General features: G+C 55.1%; 1 protein-coding gene across 1 annotated transcript in view; it reads left to right on the plus strand.

The window, feature by feature from the left end:
• Positions 1-3109: 3109 nt before the first annotated feature.
• LOC144954944 (transcription factor 7-like 2) overlaps positions 3110-12500 on the plus strand; it is a gene marked incomplete at its 5' end in the record, with an annotated part of 28099 nt that continues 18708 nt past the window's right edge. Inside the window, 4 exon segments of the mRNA XM_078885310.1 lie at positions 3110-3191; positions 4969-5055; positions 8292-8402; positions 9462-9561. Coding sequence (XP_078741436.1) covers positions 3110-3191; positions 4969-5055; positions 8292-8402; positions 9462-9561 — 380 coding nt within the window.

The following is a 12500-nucleotide window of genomic DNA, read 5'->3' on the forward strand; positions in this document are numbered from 1 at the left end:
AGTGGGTGGGTGGGTGGGTGAGTGGTGTGGGTGAGTGAGTGGGTGGGTGGGTGGGTGAGTGAGTGGGTGAGTGAGTGGGTGAGTGGGTGAGTGGGTGGGTGAGTGGGTGGGTGAGTGAGTGGGTGAGTGGGTGGGTGAGTGGGTGGGTGGGTGGGTGGGTGGGTGGGTGAGTGGGTGAGTGAGTGGGTGAGTGAGTGAGTGTGTGGGTGGGTGGGTGGGTGAGTGAGTGGGTGGGTGGGTGGGTGGGTGAGTGGGTGGGTGGGTGGGTGGGTGAGTGAGTGGGTGGGTGGGTGGGTGGGTGGGTGAGTGGGTGGGTGAGTGAGTGGGTGAGTGAGTGAGTGAGTGAGTGGGTGGGTGGGTGTGTGGGTGGGTGCGTGCGTGCGTGAGTGAGTGAGTGGTGTGAGTGAGTGAGTGAGTGGGTGGGTGGGTGGGTGGGTGAGTGGGTGAGTGGGTGAGTGGGTGGGTGAGTGGGTGGGTGGGTGAGTGGGTGAGTGAGTGGTTGGGTGAGTGGGTGAGTGGGTGGGTGGGTGAGTGGGTGGGTGAGTGGGTGGGTGAGTGAGTGAGTGGGTGGGTGAGTGGGTGGGTGAGTGGGTGAGTGAGTGAGTGAGTGAGTGGGTGGGTGGGTGGGTGAGTGGGTGAGTGGGTGAGTGGGTGGGTGAGTGGGTGGGTGGGTGAGTGGGTGAGTGAGTGGTTGGGTGAGTGGGTGAGTGGGTGGGTGGGTGAGTGGGTGAGTGAGTTGGATGCAAAGACGGGTGAGTGAGTGGGTGAGTGGGTGGGTGAGTAAGTGGGTGGTGAGTTAGATGCAAAGACGGGTGAGTGAGTGGGTGGGTGAGTGGGTGAATGGGTGAGTGAGTGGGTGAGTGGGTGGGTGGGTGGGTGGGTGAGTGAGTCGGTGAGTGAGTGGGTGAGTGGGTGAGTGGGTGGGTGGGTGGGTGAGTGGGTGACTGAGTGAGTGGGTGAGTGATTTGGTGAGTGAGTGAGTTGGTGAGTGAGTGAGTGTGTGGGTGAGTGGGTGGGTGGGTGAGTGAGTGGGTGAGTGGGTGAGTGGGTGGGTGAGTGGGTGAGTGAGTGGGTGGTGAGTTGGATGCAAAGACGGGTGAGTGAGTGGGTGAGTGAGTGGGTAAGTGGGTGAGTGAGTGGGTGAGTGGGTGAGTGGGTGGGTGGGTGAGTGGGTGGGTGGGTGAGTGGGTGAGTAGGTGGGTGGGTGAGTGGGTGAGTGAGTGGGTGAGTGAGTGGGTGGATGAGTGGGTGAGTGGGTGGGTGAGTTGGATGCCAAGACGGGTGAGTGAGTGGGTGAGTGAGTGGGTGAGTAAGTGGGTGGTGAGTTGGATGCAAAGACGGGTGAGTGAGTGGGTGGGTGAGTGGGTGAATGGGTGAATGAGTGGGTGAGTGGGTGGGTGGGTGGGTGAGTGAGTGAGTGGGTGAGTGGGTGGGTGAGTGGGTGGGTGGGTGGGTGAGTGGGTGACTGAGTGAGTGGGTGAGTGATTTGGTGAGTGAGTGAGTTGGTGAGTGAGTGAGTGGGTGAGTGGGTGGGTGGGTGGGTGGGTGAGTGAGTGGGTGAGTGGGTGAGTGAGTGAGTGGGTGGGTGAGTGGGTGAGTGAGTGGGTGGTGAGTTGGATGCAAAGACGGGTGAGTGAGTGTGGGTGAGTGAGTGGGTGAGTGGGTGAGTGAGTGGGTGGTGAGTTGGATGCAAAGACGGGTGAGTGAGTGAGTGGGGTGAGTGAGTGGGTGAGTGGGGTGAGTGGGTGGGTGGGTGAGTGGGTGGGTGGGTCAGTGGGTGAGTGGGTGGGTGAGTGGGTAGGTGAGTGGGTGAGTGGGTGAGTGAGTGGGTGAGTGAGTGGGTGGGTGAGTGGGTGAGTGGGTGAGTGAGTTGGATGCCAAGACGGGTGAGTGAGTGGGTGGGTGAGTGGGTGAGTGGGTGAGTGAGTGGGTGAGTGGGTGAGTGAGTGAGTGGGTGGGTAAGTGAGTGAGTGAGTGGGTGGGTGAATGGGTGGGTGGGTGAGTTAGTGAGTGGGTGGGTGGGTGGGTGATTGGGTGGGTGGGTGAGTGGGTGAGTGGGTGGGTGGGTGAGTGGGTGGGTGAGTGGGTGAGTGGGTGGGTGAGTGGGTGAGTGGGTGGGTGAGTGGGTGGGTGAGTGGGTGGGTGAGTGGGTGAGTGGGTGAGTGGGTGGGTGAGTGGGTGGGTGGGTGAGTTGGATGCAAAGATGGGTGAGTGAGTGGGTGGGTGAGTGGGTGGGTGAGTGGGTGGGTGAGTGAGTGGGTGAGTGGGTGAGTGAGTCAGTGGGTGGGTGGGTGAGTGGGTGAGTGAGTGGGTGAGTGAGTGAGTGAGTGAGTGGGTGGGTGGGTAGGTGAGTGAGTGGGTGAGTGGGTGAGTGGGTGAGTGAGTGGGTGAGTGGGTGAGTGAGTAAATGGATGGGTAGGTGAGTGAGTGAGTGGGTGGGTGAGTGGGTGGGTGAGTGGGTGAGTGGGTGAGTCAGTGGGTGGGTGGGTGAGTGGGTGAGTGAGTGGGTGAGTGAGTGAGTGAGTGAGTGGGTGGGTGGGTAGGTGAGTGAGTGGGTAGGTGAGTGAGTGGGTGGGTGGGTGGGTGAGTGGGTGGGTGGGTGGGTGGGTGGGTGAGTGGGTGAGTGGGTGAGTGGGTGAGTGAGTGGGTGGGTGAGTGAGTGGGTGGGTGAGTTGGTGTGTGGGTGGGTGAGTGGATGAGTGGGTGAGTGAGTGAGTGAGTGGGTGAATGGGTGAGTGAGTGGGTGGGTGAGTGGGTGAATGGATTGCGAGTGGGTGAGTGGGTGGGTGAGTGGGTGGGTGGGTGAGTGAGTGGGTGGGTGAGTGAATTAGTGACTGAGTGGGTGAGTCAGTGATTAAGTGAGTGAGTGGGTGAGTGAGTCAGTGGGTGGGTCGGTGGGTGAGGGAGTGGCTGAGTGAGTGGGTGAGTGAGTGAGTGAGTCAGTGGGTGGGTCGGTGGGTGAGTGGGTGAGTGAGTGGGTGAGTTAGTGGGTGAATGGGTGAGTGAGTGGGTGGGTGGGTGGGTGAATGGGTGAGTGGGTGAGTGACTTAGAGAGGCTACCTGGGGTAGCTTTGTCGCTGGCTGTGCATTTTTTTATTTTTTATTTTAGGAATTCCCAGGAATTCCCACGGTCCAGATCTCGCCTCATACTACCCCTTGTCACCTGGGCAGATACCTCACCCGTTGGGATGGTGAGTGACTCACTCACTCACCAACTCACTCACCCACTCACTCAACCAATCACTCACTCACTCACCAATTCACTCACTCACTCACCAACTCACTCACTCAACCACTCACTCACTCACCAACTCACTCACTCACCCACTCACTCACTCACTAACTCACTCACTCACCAACTCACTCACCCAATCACTCACTCACTCACCAACTCACTCACCCAATCACTCACTCACTCAGCAACTCACTCACCAATTCACTCACTCACCAACTCACTCACTCACTCACTCACCCATTCACTCACTCAACCACTCACTCACTCACTAACTCACTCACTCACTAACTCACTCACTTAACCACTCACTCAGCAACTCACTCACTCACCTACTCACTCAACCACTCACTCACTCACTCACACACTCAGCAACTCACTCACCAACTCACTCACCCACTCACTCACCCACTCACCAACTCACTCACCCACTCACTCACTCACCCACTCACTCCCTCACCCATTCACTCACTCACTCACCCACCCACTCACCCACCCACCCACTCACTCAACCACTCACTCACCCACTCACCAACTCACCCACTCACTCACTCACCCACTCACTCACTCACCAACTCCCCCACTCACCCACTCACTCAACCACTCACTCACTCAACCACTCACCCACCCACTCACCCACTCACCCATTCACTCACTCACCCATTCACTCACTCACCAACTCACTCACTCACCCACTCACTTACAAACCCACTAACCCACTCATTCACTCACCCACTCACTCACTCACTCACCCACTCACTCAACCACTCACTCACTCAACCACTCACCCACCCACTCACCCACTAACCCACTCACTCACTCACCCACTCACCCACTCACTCAACCACTCACTCACTCACCAACTCACTCACTCACTCACCAACTCACTCACTCACCCACTCACTCACTCACCCACTCACTCACCCACTCACCCATTCACTCACTCACCCATTCACTCACTCACCAACTCACGCACTCACTCACCCACTCACTCACTAACCCACTAACCCACTCATTCACTCACCCACTCACCCACTCACTCACCCACTCACTCACCAACTCACCCACCCACTCACTCACCCACTCACCCACCCTCTCACTCACCCACTCACTCAACCACTCACTCACTCAACCACTCACCCACCCACTCACCCACTCACCCATTCACTCACTCACCCATTCACTCACTCACCAACTCACTCACTCACCCACTCACTTACAAACCCACTAACCCACTCATTCACTCACCCACTCACTCACTCACTCACCCACTCACTCAGCCACTCACTCACTCACTCAACCACTCACCCACCCACTCACCCACTAACCCACTCACTCACTCACCCACTCACCCACTCACTCAACCACTCACTCACTCACCAACTCACTCACTCACTCACTCACCAACTCACTCACTCACCCACTCACTCACTCACCCACTCACTCACCCACTCACCCATTCACTCACTCACCCATTCACTCACTCACCAACTCACGCACTCACTCACCCACTCACTCACTAACCCACTAACCCACTCATTCACTCACCCACTCACCCACTCACTCACCCACTCACTCACCCACTCACCCACCCACTCACTCACCCACTCACTCACCCACTCACTCACCCTCTCACTCACCCATATACATACACACACAACTCATATATACATAGTGTGTATATGTTATACACTAACCCCACATTGGCACTATTTTCTGTGTGTGTACTCACACAGGCAGGGCCAGCCAGTTTACCCCATCACCACTGGCGGATTCCGACCTCCGTATCCCTCCGCACTGACGGTCAACACAGCGATGAGTAGGTGAGTGGTGAGTGGGTGGTGAGTGGGTGGGTGAGTGGGTGGGTGGGTGAGTGGTGAGTGGGTGGTGAGTGGGTAGGTGAGTGGGTGGGTGGGTGAGTGGGTGGGTGAGTGGGTGGGTGAGTGGGTGGGTGAGTGGGTGAGTGAGGGGGTGGGTGAGTGGGTGGGTGAGTGGGTGAGTGAGGGGGTGGGTGAGTGGGTGGGTGAGTGGGTGAGTGAGTGGGTGAGTGAGTGAGTGGGTGGGTGAGTGGTGAGTGGGTGGTGAGTGGGTGGGTGAGTGAGTGGGTGGGTGAGTGGGTGGGTGAGTGGGTGGGTGAGTGGGTGAGTGAGGGGGTGGGTGAGTGGGTGGGTGAGTGGGTGAGTGAGTGGGTGAGTGAGTGAGTGGGTGGGTGAGTGGGTGAGTGGGTGAGTGAGTGAGTGAGTGGGTGAGTGAGTGGGTGGGTGAGTGGGTGGGAGAGTGGGTGAGTGAGTGAGTGAGTGGGTGGGTGGGTGAGTGAGTGAGTGAGTGGGTGGTGAGTGGGTGAGTGGGTGGTGATTGGGTGAGTGAGTGGGTGGGTGGGTGAGTGGGTGAGTGAGTGAGTGGGTGAGTGGGTGAGTGAGTGAGTGAGTTGGTGCGTTGGTGAGTGAGTGGGTGAGTGGGTGAGTGGGTGAGTGAGTGAGTGGGTGAGTGGGTGAATGAGTGGGTGAGTGGGTGAGTGGGTGGGTGAGTGGGTGGGTGGGTGAATGAGTGAGTGAGTGGGTGAGTGGGTGAGTGAGTGAGTGAGTTGGTGAGTGGGTGAGTGGTGAGTGGGTGGTGAGTGGGTGAGTGGGTGAGTGGGTGGGTGAGTGGGTGAGTGAGTGGGTGGGTGAGTGGGTGGGTGAGTGGGTGAGTGGGTGGGTGGGTGGGTGAGTGAGTGAGTGAGTGGGTGGGTGGGTGGGTGAGTGGGTGGTGAGTGGGTGGGTGAGTGAGTGAGTGAGTGGGTGAGTGGGTGGGTGGGTGGGTGAGTGGGTGGGTGGGTGAGTGGGTGGTGAGTGGGTGGGTGAGTGAGTGAGTGGGTGAGTGGGTGGGTGGGTGGGTGAGTGGGTGGGTGGGTGGTGAGTGAGTGAGTGAGTGGGTGGGTGGGTGGGTGAGTGAATGAGTGGGTGGTGAGTGGGTGAGTGGGTGGTGAGTGGGTGAGTGGGTGGGTGGGTGGGTGAGTGGGTGGTGAGTGGGTGGGTGAGTGAGTGAGTGAGTGGGTGAGTGAGTGGGTGAGTGAGTGAGTGAGTGGGTGGGTGGGTGAGTGGGTGGGTGAGTGGGTGAGTGAGTGAGTGAGTGGGTGGGTGTGTGAGTGGGTGGGTGAGTGGGTGGGTGGTGAGTGAGTGGGTGGGTGGGTGGGTGGGTGAGTGAGTGAGTGAGTGGGTGGTGAGTGGGTGAGTGAGTGGGTGGGTGGGTGAGTGAGTGGGTGAGTGAGTGGTGAGTGGGTGAGTGAGTGGGTGAGTGGGTGGGTGAGTGGGTGAGTGAGTGAGTGGGTGAGTGGGTGAGTGAGTGAGTTGGTGAGTGGGTGAGTGAGTGGGTGAGTGGGTGAGTGGGTGAGTGAGTGAGTGGGTGAGTGGTTGAGTGAGTGGGTGAGTGGGTGAGTGGGTGGGTGAGTGGGTGGGTGGGTGAGTGGGTGAGTGAGTGAGTGGGTGAGTGGGTGAGTGAGTGAGTGAGTTGGTGAGTGGGTGAGTGGTGAGTGGGTGGTGAGTGGGTGAGTGGGTGAGTGGGTGGGTGAGTGGGTGAGTGAGTGGGTGGGTGAGTGGGTGGGTGAGTGGGTGAGTGAGTGGGTGGGTGGGTGGGTGGGTGAGTGAGTGAGTGAGTGAGTGGGTGGGTGGGTGGGTGAGTGGGTGGTGAGTGGGTGGGTGAGTGAGTGAGTGAGTGAGTGGGTGAGTGGGTGTGTGGGTGGGTGAGTGGGTGGGTGGGTGGGTGGTGAGTGAGTGGGTGAGTGGGTGAGTGAGTGGGTGGGTGAGTGGGTGAGTGGGTGGGTGGGTGAGTGGGTGAGTGGGTGAGTGGGTGGGTGAGTGGGTGGGTGAGTGAGTGGGTGGGTGGGTGGGTGGGTGAGTGGGTGGGTGAGTGAGTGGGTGGGTGGGTGAGTGAGTGAGTGGGTGAGTGAGTGGTGAGTGGGTGAGTGAGTGGGTGAGTGGGTGGGTGAGTGGGTGAGTGGGTGAGTAAGTGGTGAGTGGGTGAGTGAGTGGGTGAGTGGGTGGGTGAGTGAGTGAGTGAGTGGGTGAGTGGGTGAGTGAGTGAGTGAGTTGGTGAGTGGGTGAGTGAGTGGGTGAGTGGGTGAGTGGGTGAGTGAGTGAGTGGGTGAGTGGGTGAGTGAGTGGGTGAGTGGGTGGGTGAGTGGGTGGGTGGGTGGGTGGGTGGGTGAGTGGGTGAGTGAGTGAGTGAGTGAGTGGGTGAGTGAGTGAGTGGGTGCGTGGGTTAGTGAGTGAGTGGTGAGTGGGTGAGTGAGTGGGTGGGTGAGTGAGTGAGTGGGTGAGTAAGTGGTGAGTGGGTGAGTGAGTGGGTGAGTGGGTGGGTGAGTAAGTGAGTGAGTGGGTGAGTGGGTGAGTGAGTGAGTGAGTTGGTGAGTGGGTGAGTGAGTGGGTGAGTGGGTGAGTGGGTGAGTGAGTGGGTGAGTGGGTGAGTGAGTGGGTGAGTGGGTGGGTGAGTGGGTGGGTGGGTGGGTGGGTGGGTGAGTGGGTGAGTGAGTGAGTGAGTGGGTGAGTGAGTGGGTGAGTGGGTGAGTGAGTGAGTGAGTTGGTGAGTGGGTGGGTGAGTGAGTGAGTGAGTGGGTGAGTGGGTGAGTGAGTGAGTGAGTGAGTTGGTGAGTGGGTGAGTGAGTGGGTGAGTGGGTGAGTGGGTGGGTGGGTGAGAGGGTGGGTGGGTGAGTGAGAGAGTGGGTGAGTGGGTGAGTGAGTGGGTGAGTGGGTGAGTGGGTGAGTGGGTGGGTGAGTGGGTGGGTGAGTGAGTGAGTGGGTGAGTGGGTAAGTGAGTGGGTGAGTGAGTGAGTGAGTTGGTGAGTGAGTGAGTGAGTGGGTGGGTGGGTGGGTGGGTGAGTGGGTGGTGAGTGGGTGACTGAGTGGGTGAGTGAATGAGTGAGTGTGAGTGAGTGAGTGAGTGAGTGGGTGAGTGGGTGAGTGGGTCAGTGCGTGAGTGGGTGAGTGGGTGAGTGAGTGGGTGAGTGAGTGAGTGGGTGAGTAACCAACCTTCTCCCCACCCCCTCTCCCCCCTCACCCCCCTCCCCTCCTCACCCTGCGAGGTTCCCACCCCACATGGTTCACCACTCCCACGGCCTCCACACCACCGGGATCCCTCACCCAGCCATAGTCACCCCCAGCGTCAAGCAGGAAGTCACCCAGAGCGTGGCATCGTGAGTCAACCACTCAGTCACCCAGTCACTCAGTCACTCAGTCACTCACTCAGTCAGTCACTCACTCACTCACTCAGTCAGTCAGTCACTCAGTCACTCACTCATTCAGTCACTCACTCACTCAGTCAGTCACTCACTCACTCACTCAGTCACTCACTCACTCAGTCAGTCACTCACTCAGTCAGTCACTCAATCAGTCACTCACTCACTCAGTCATTCAGTCAGTCACTCACTCACTCACCCAGTCACTCACTCACTCACCCAGTCACTCACTCAGTCAGTCACTCACTCACTCACCCAGTCAGTCAGTCATTCACTCAGTCACTCACTCAGTCACTCACTCAGCCACTCAGTCACTCAGTCATTCAGTCACTCACTCAGTCACTCAATCACTCAGTCACTCACTCACTCAGTCACTCACTCAGTCACTCACTCAGCCACTGAGTCACTCAGTCACTCACTCACTCACCCAGTCACTCACTCACTCACCCAGTCACTCACTCAGTCAGTCACTCACTCAGTCACTCACTCAGTCACTCACTCAGCCACTGAGTCACTCACCCAGTCACTCAGCCACTCAGTCACTCAGTCACTCACTCAGCCACTCAGTCACTCACTCAGCCACTAAGTCACTCACTCAGTCACTCACTCACTCAGTCAGTCACTCAGCCACTCAGTCACTCAGTCACTCACTCAGCCACTCAGTCACTCACTCACTCAGTCACTCAGCCACTCAGCCACTCAGTCACTCACTCACTCAGTCAGTCACTCAGCCACTCAGTCACTCAGCCACTCAGTCACTCACCCAGTCACTCAGCCACTCAGTCACTCACTCAGTCACTCACTCAGTCAGTCACTCAGCCACTCAGTCACTCAGTCACTCAGTCACTCACTCAGCCACTCAGTCACTCAGTCACTCAGTCAGACACCCACTCACCCACTTTGTTATGGTCTATTATTGTCTATATATGAGTGTTTATGTTCTATATATGGGATGTACTATATAGGGGATGTACTATATAAGGGATGTACTATATAGGGGATGGTCTGTGGGTGCAGGAAGTCTCACGACTCGTCAAAGCGCGACGGAGACAAGAAGCCGCACATCAAGAAGCCGCTGAACGCATTCATGCTCTACATGAAGGAGATGCGAGCCAAGGTGAGTTAGTTAGTGAGTCAGTTAGTGAGTCACTCAGTGAGTCAGTTAGTTAGTGAGTCATGCTCTACATGAAAGAGATGCGAGCCAAGGTGAGTTAGTTAGTGAGTCAGTTAGTTAGTCACTCAGTCAGTGAGTCAGTTAGTTAGTGAGTCATGCTCTACATGAAGGAGATGCGAGCCAAGGTGAGTTAGTTAGTGAGTCAGTTAGTTAGTCACTCAGTCAGTGAGTCAGTTAGTTAGTGAGTCATGCTCTACATGAAGGAGATGCGAGCCAAGGTGAGTTAGTTAGTGAGTCAGTTAGTTAGTCACTCAGTCAGTGAGTCAGTTAGTTAGTGAGTCATGCTCTACATGAAGGAGATGCGAGCCAAGGTGAGTTAGTTAGTGAGTCAGTTAGTTAGTCACTCAGTCAGTGAGTCAGTGAGTGAGTGAGTCATGCTCTACATGAAGGAGATGCGAGCCAAGGTGAGTTAGTTAGTGAGTCAGTTAGTGAGTCACTCAGTGAGTCAGTTAGTTAGTGAGTCATGCTCTACATGAAGGAGATGCGAGCCAAGGTGAGTCAGTTAGTGAGTCAGTTAGTGAGTCACTCAGTGAGTCAGTTAGTTAGTGAGTCATGCTCTACATGAAGGAGATGCGAGCCAAGGTGAGTTAGTTAGTGAGTCAGTTAGTTAGTCACTCAGTCAGTGAGTCAGTTAGTTAGTGAGTCATGCTCTACATGAAGGAGATGCGAGCCAAGGTGAGTTAGTTAGTGAGTCAGTTAGTTAGTCACTCAGTGAGTCAGTTAGTTAGTGAGTCATGCTCTACATGAAGGAGATGCGAGCCAAGGTGAGTTAGTTAGTGAGTCAGTTAGTTAGTCACTCAGTGAGTCAGTTAGTTAGTGAGTCATGCTCTACATGAAGGAGATGCGAGCCAAGGTGAGTTAGTTAGTGAGTCAGTTAGTTAGTCACTCAGTCAGTGAGTCAGTTAGTTAGTGAGTCATGCTCTACATGAAGGAGATGCGAGCCAAGGTGAGTTAGTTAGTGAGTCAGTTAGTTAGTCACTCAGTCAGTGAGTCAGTTAGTTAGTGAGTCATGCTCTACATGAAGGAGATGCGAGCCAAGGTGAGTTAGTTAGTGAGTCAGTTAGTTAGTCACTCAGTCAGTGAGTCAGTTAGTTAGTGAGTCATGCTCTACATGAAGGAGATGCGAGCCAAGGTGAGTTAGTTAGTGAGTCCGTTAGTTAGTCACTCAGTCAGTGAGTCAGTTAGTTAGTGAGTCATGCTCTACATGAAGGAGATGCGAGCCAAGGTGAGTTAGTTAGTGAGTCAGTTAGTTAGTCACTCAGTCAGTGAGTCAGTTAGTTAGTGAGTCATGCTCTACATGAAGGAGATGCGAGCCAAGGTGAGTTAGTTAGTGAGTCAGTTAGTTAGTCACTCAGTCAGTGAGTCAGTTAGTTAGTGAGTCATGCTCTACATGAAGGAGATGCGAGCCAAGGTGAGTTAGTTAGTGAGTCAGTTAGTTAGTCACTCAGTCAGTAAGTCAGTTAGTTAGTGAGTCATGCTCTACATGAAGGAGATGCGAGCCAAGGTGAGTTAGTTAGTGAGTCAGTTAGTTAGTCACTCAGTCAGTGAGTCAGTTAGTTAGTGAGTCATGCTCTACATGAAGGAGATGCGAGCCAAGGTGAGTTAGTTAGTGAGTCAGTTAGTTAGTCACTCAGTCAGTGAGTCAGTTAGTTAGTGAGTCATGCTCTACATGAAGGAGATGCGAGCCAAGGTGAGTTAGTTAGTGAGTCAGTTAGTTAGTCACTCAGTCAGTGAGTCAGTTAGTTAGTGAGACATGCTCTACATGAAGGAGATGCGAGCCAAGGTGAGTCAGTTAGTGAGTCAGTTAGTTAGTCACTCAGTCAGTGAGTCAGTTAGTTAGTGAGTCATGCTCTACATGAAGGAGATGCGAGCCAAGGTGAGTCAGTTAGTGAGTCACTCAGTCAGTCAGTGAGTGAGTGAGTCATGCTCTACATGAAGGAGATGCGAGCCAAGGTGAGTTAGTTAGTGAGTCAGTTAGTTAGTCACTCAGTCAGTGAGTCAGTTAGTTAGTGAGTCATGCTCTACATGACGGAGATGCGAGCCAAGGTGAGTTAGTTAGTGAGTCAGTTAGTTAGTGAGTCATGCTCTACATGAAGGAGATGCGAGCCAAGGTGAGTTAGTTAGTGAGTCAGTTAGTTAGTCACTCAGTCAGTGAGTCAGTTAGTTAGTGAGTCATGCTCTACATGAAGGAGATGCGAGCCAAGGTGAGTCAGTTAGTGAGTCACTCAGTCAGTCAGTGAGTGAGTGAGTCATGCTCTACATGAAGGAGATGCGAGCCAAGGTGAGTCAGTTAGTGAGTCACTCAGTCAGTCAGTGAGTGAGTGAGTCATGCTGTACATGAAGGAGATGAGAGCCAAGGTGACTAGTTAGTCAGTGAGTCAGTTAGTTAGTGAGTCAGTGAGTCACTCAGTCAGTGAATCACTCAGTGAGTCAGTCAGTGAGTCAGTCAGTCACTCAGTCAGTCAGTCAGTGAGTCACTCAGTCAGTGAGTGAGTCATGCTCTACATGAAGGAGATGAGAGCCAAGGTGAGTTAGTTAGTTAGTCAGTCAGTTAGTAACTCAGTCAGTGAGTCAGTGAGTGAGTCAGTGAGTCAGTGAGTGAGTCAGTCATGTTGTACATGAAGGAGATGAGAGCCAAGTTGGGTCACTCAGTGAGTCAGTCAGTGAGTGAGTCACTCAGTCAGTGAGTCAGTCACTCAGTGAGTCACTCACTCAGTCACTCACTCAGTCACTCACTCAGTCAGTCACACAGTCAGTCACACAGTCACTCAGTCATGCTCTACATGAAGGAGATGAGAGCCAAGGTTACTCAGTCAGTCACTCACTCAGCCACTCAGTCACTCAGTCACTCACTCAGTCACTCAGTCACTCACTCAGCCACT

This window comes from Lampetra fluviatilis, unplaced genomic scaffold, assembly GCF_964198595.1.
Source record: "Lampetra fluviatilis unplaced genomic scaffold, kcLamFluv1.1 SCAFFOLD_727, whole genome shotgun sequence".
Taxonomy (NCBI): domain Eukaryota; kingdom Metazoa; phylum Chordata; class Hyperoartia; order Petromyzontiformes; family Petromyzontidae; genus Lampetra; species Lampetra fluviatilis.